At 68.2% G+C, this 3,529-nt stretch overlaps 1 protein-coding gene across 1 annotated transcript; it reads right to left on the bottom strand.

Annotated features, from left to right (window-relative positions):
• H696_05159 (pyruvate kinase) lies at window positions 1-2,476 on the bottom strand. Its single transcript, XM_009499014.1, has 3 exons — window positions 2,028-2,476; window positions 1,122-1,870; window positions 1-799 (listed from the first exon to the last, which is right to left on the bottom strand). The coding sequence occupies exons 1-3, from the start codon at window positions 2,427-2,429 to the stop codon at window positions 142-144; spliced, it is 1,809 nt and encodes a 602-aa protein (XP_009497289.1). The 5' UTR covers window positions 2,430-2,476; the 3' UTR covers window positions 1-141.
• Window positions 2,477-3,529: the final 1,053 nt, after the last annotated feature.

Below are 3,529 nucleotides of genomic sequence, written 5' to 3' on the forward strand. Positions count from 1 at the left end.
GGGGGGGGGGAGCGTCACGTCGGAGGACTGCGCACACATGGATGTACAGGTGGTTCCTCCCGGGTCCCTCCCCCGGAGCCAGCCTCTTGCGCGGTGGCGCGGGGGAAAGGCGCCCCTCGGGCTTGGAAAAGCACACGCCGCTTAGGGGGCCACCAGCAGACGCATGGTGTTGCTGTGGCCAACACCACTCTTCCAGCCCTGGATGGCGATGACCATCATGCCAGAGCTCAGGAGGCCCATGGTCTTGGCCTTCATGATGCCGAACTGAATGCGCGCATCGACATCCAGCTGCCACTGCTCGCCGGACACGGCGCCGGGGGAGATGCGGCCGCGGTCGTACAGGAGCGGGAAGCACCCGCGCCACAGGTGCGCCTGCCGGGCAACGCGCGCCTCGCGGGTGATGGTGATGATCGGGCACCGGGGACGGTACTTGGACACCAGGCGGGCGGTATCGCCGCTGCCGGTGAGCACGATGATGGCACCGATGTTGGGCTGCTCGAGGGCGGCGTTGACGGCCGAGCAGGCCAGCGTCTCGGCGAAGGACTGGCTCGGGCCGCCGGGGGTGCCATTCCCGGAGAAGGGGTTCGGCGCGGTCAGCAGCCGGAGCTCATTGAAGAAGGAGGTGGAGAAGGTGGCCAGCTCGGCCTCGATGCAAATCCGGTGCATCATGCGCACGGCCTCGATGGGGTAGCTGCCCTTGGCCGTCTCACCCGAAAGCATGACGCAATCGGCACCGTCGAGGACGGCATTGGCCACATCGGAGACCTCAGCACGAGTGGGGCGGGGGTTGGTGGTCATGCTGTGTGAAGAGTAAGGAGGGGAAGAGGGAGAGATGGGAAGAGGGAGAGATGGGAAGGGGAGGGGGCGCGGGGAAGGGAGGGAGAGAGAGAGGTAAGTGGGCGGATTCAGCAACAAACAGCGAGACTTGGGCTCTCACGGTTGATAACATGCAGACAGGTGCAGCAACAGGGCGACGGCAAGACATGTGGAGGCGGAGAGAAGCCGGAAGGAGAGTGCGGCCCCCTTTTGAGCTCCCTCCCATTGCACCTGCACAGCGGGCCAGCGAAAGAGGGAGAGAGAGAGAGAGAGAGAGAGAGAGATCGGACAGGGACCGGACATACCTCTCAAGCATCTGCGTGGCGCAGATGACACTCTTGCCGACGATGTTGCACCGGGCAATCATCATCTTCTGCACGCGGAACACACGCTCCGGGGGAATCTCAATGCCGAGATCACCGCGGGCCACCATGACACCGTCGACGGCATCGAGGATCTCATCGAAGTTGTTGACACCCTCCTGGTTCTCGATCTTGGCGATGATCTTGATGTGCTGGCCCTCCGGGCCGAGGCACATGCGGATGTCGGCCACGTCGGCCGGCTTGCGGATGAACGAGGCGAAGATCATGTCGACATTGTTGCGCACGGCGAAGGCATAGCACTCGCGATCGTAGTCCGACACGGCGGGCAGATCAATCAGAGCCCCGGGCAGGTTGACACCCTTGCGGTTGGAGAGAACACCACCATCGACCACGGTGCAGGTGACATCCCCGGGGTTCGGGGAGTCCACGGTGACCACCTGCAGGGAGATGAGGCCGTCGTCGATGTAAATCGGCGAGCCGGGCAGCACCACACGCGCCAGGTTGGGATAGTCAATGAAGACCAGGCTGGCCGAGCCGCGCTTGATGTTGGCGCGGTCGGTGGACACGACCACCTGCTCGCCGGAGGTCAGGGTCACCTCGTCGATGCCGTCGGCCAGCTCGCCGGTGCGGATCTCCGGGCCCTTGGTGTCCAGGGCGATGGCCACCGGGCGGGCCATCTCGTCCATGAGCTTGTCCGACTGGCGGGTGTTGTCGATAGTGGCCTGGTGGAACTGTGGCGGCGTGGGGCCCGAGCGTGTGGGCGAGGCGGTCAGTGGAAGTCGGGCTGGTTGGGGCAAGGGGAGGTGGACGGGGGCAGAGAGAGAGAGAGAGAGGCCAGCAAAGGGGCAAGCTGCCAGGGGAACGGAAAGCCGGGCGCGTGGCACGCACATCGAACGAGCCATGGCTCATGTTCATGCGGACGACGTTCATGCCGGCCTGGCGCAGGGAGGCCAGCTTCTCCACGGACTGGGTCTTCGGGCCGATGGTGCAGATGATGGAGGTCCGGCGGGCGTGGACATTCTCCTGCACGACGGGCGGGGTGCCGGGAGCGGCGTCGGTGGTGGTGGCAGCGGCGCCGTCGGCCGGGCTGCCAGCGACAATGGCCGCGGCGGTGGCCGACGCGGCGGCCAGCTTGTCGCTGCCAGGGCCAGAGGCGGCCATGAAGTCCGTGCAGTCCAGCGAGGCCAGATGCCCCAGGGTGGTGGTGGGGTTGGAGGAACGGGCATGGCGCAGGCGGGTCGACGGGCTGGCATGCACCATCGTGGCGTTATGGTTGACGACACTCGACATGATCGAAAGAGAGGGGGAGGAGGAGGATGCAGGGGAGGGGAGGGGGAGAGGAGGGGGGGGGGAGGGGATCAGGTGAAAGGACGGTCAAATTCCAGGAGGGGGAGAGAGAAGGGACGTCCTGTGGGGAAGTGGATGGGACTCGGCCCCGGGGGCCCGGAGGGCGACCGGCTATGTGCCTCTTTTGGGGGGGGGGGGGTACCCGACGCCGGGGCCTCGCCCTCCTGCGCCGCAGTGGCCGGCGCCGGGATCCCACGCACGGCATCGGCGTGGGAACGGGCCCGGCTTGCCTCTCTCCCTGGGAGGCGCCGGCTGGCGGCCGGGCGGGGCCCACCAAGGGATCGGGGTGCGCACACACATACACACGTAGACTTGCGTACATGGGCGCGGGGTGCGCCGTTTCCGTCCGCGCATGCCACCCCCCCCCCCTGAGACGCACCACCCTGCCCCGGCAACCGAGCTCGGGCGCGCCAGGGAATGGCCAGTGGGGCGGGCGTTGTCCCGAGAAAACTGGTCTCTTCGGGGAAGGGGCGCGTGGTGCAGCTGCCCGGGGGGAGGGGGGCAGGGCGGCCGGCTCGGGCCGGAGCGCGCGCCCAGGCACCAGGCCCAGCGAGCGCGCCCGACGCAAAGAGAGTGACTTTGGTCGATCGCCCCGACCGACCCCCGCCCCCCCCCCCCCCCCCCCTCCCGCGGCCGCAAGACGGCCTGGGCCAGCCCGCGCAACGACCCCACGCATGGCACGGAACCCCTCCTTGGTAGGCCGGGATCACCTCGACCGCCACCACCCCAATGACTAGGGCGCACCCGGCCGGGTGCGTCCAGGAGTGCGCGCGGGGTGACAGGAGCCAGGGGAAGGGGCGCTCCGGGAAATGGCGCGGTCTAGCGGGCCAGCCCGGGCGAACCCGGCTTCAGCCTGCCCGCGAGGGACCTCGCTCTCTCTTCCCTCCCCCCCCCCGGCAGGGAACTTCCTCCGCGCGATGGGAGGGCACATGAGCTTCTCAGCTCGCGCGTGAAGGGGCCCCCAGGGCGGAAGCACACGCGCGTGTAAGTACGGTCGTCACGCCGTGCCCCAAACCGGTCCCGCCGCCGGTCGTGCCCCCCCC

Source organism: Fonticula alba (genome assembly GCF_000388065.1).
Source record: "Fonticula alba strain ATCC 38817 unplaced genomic scaffold supercont2.9, whole genome shotgun sequence".
Classification (NCBI taxonomy): domain Eukaryota; order Rotosphaerida; family Fonticulaceae; genus Fonticula; species Fonticula alba.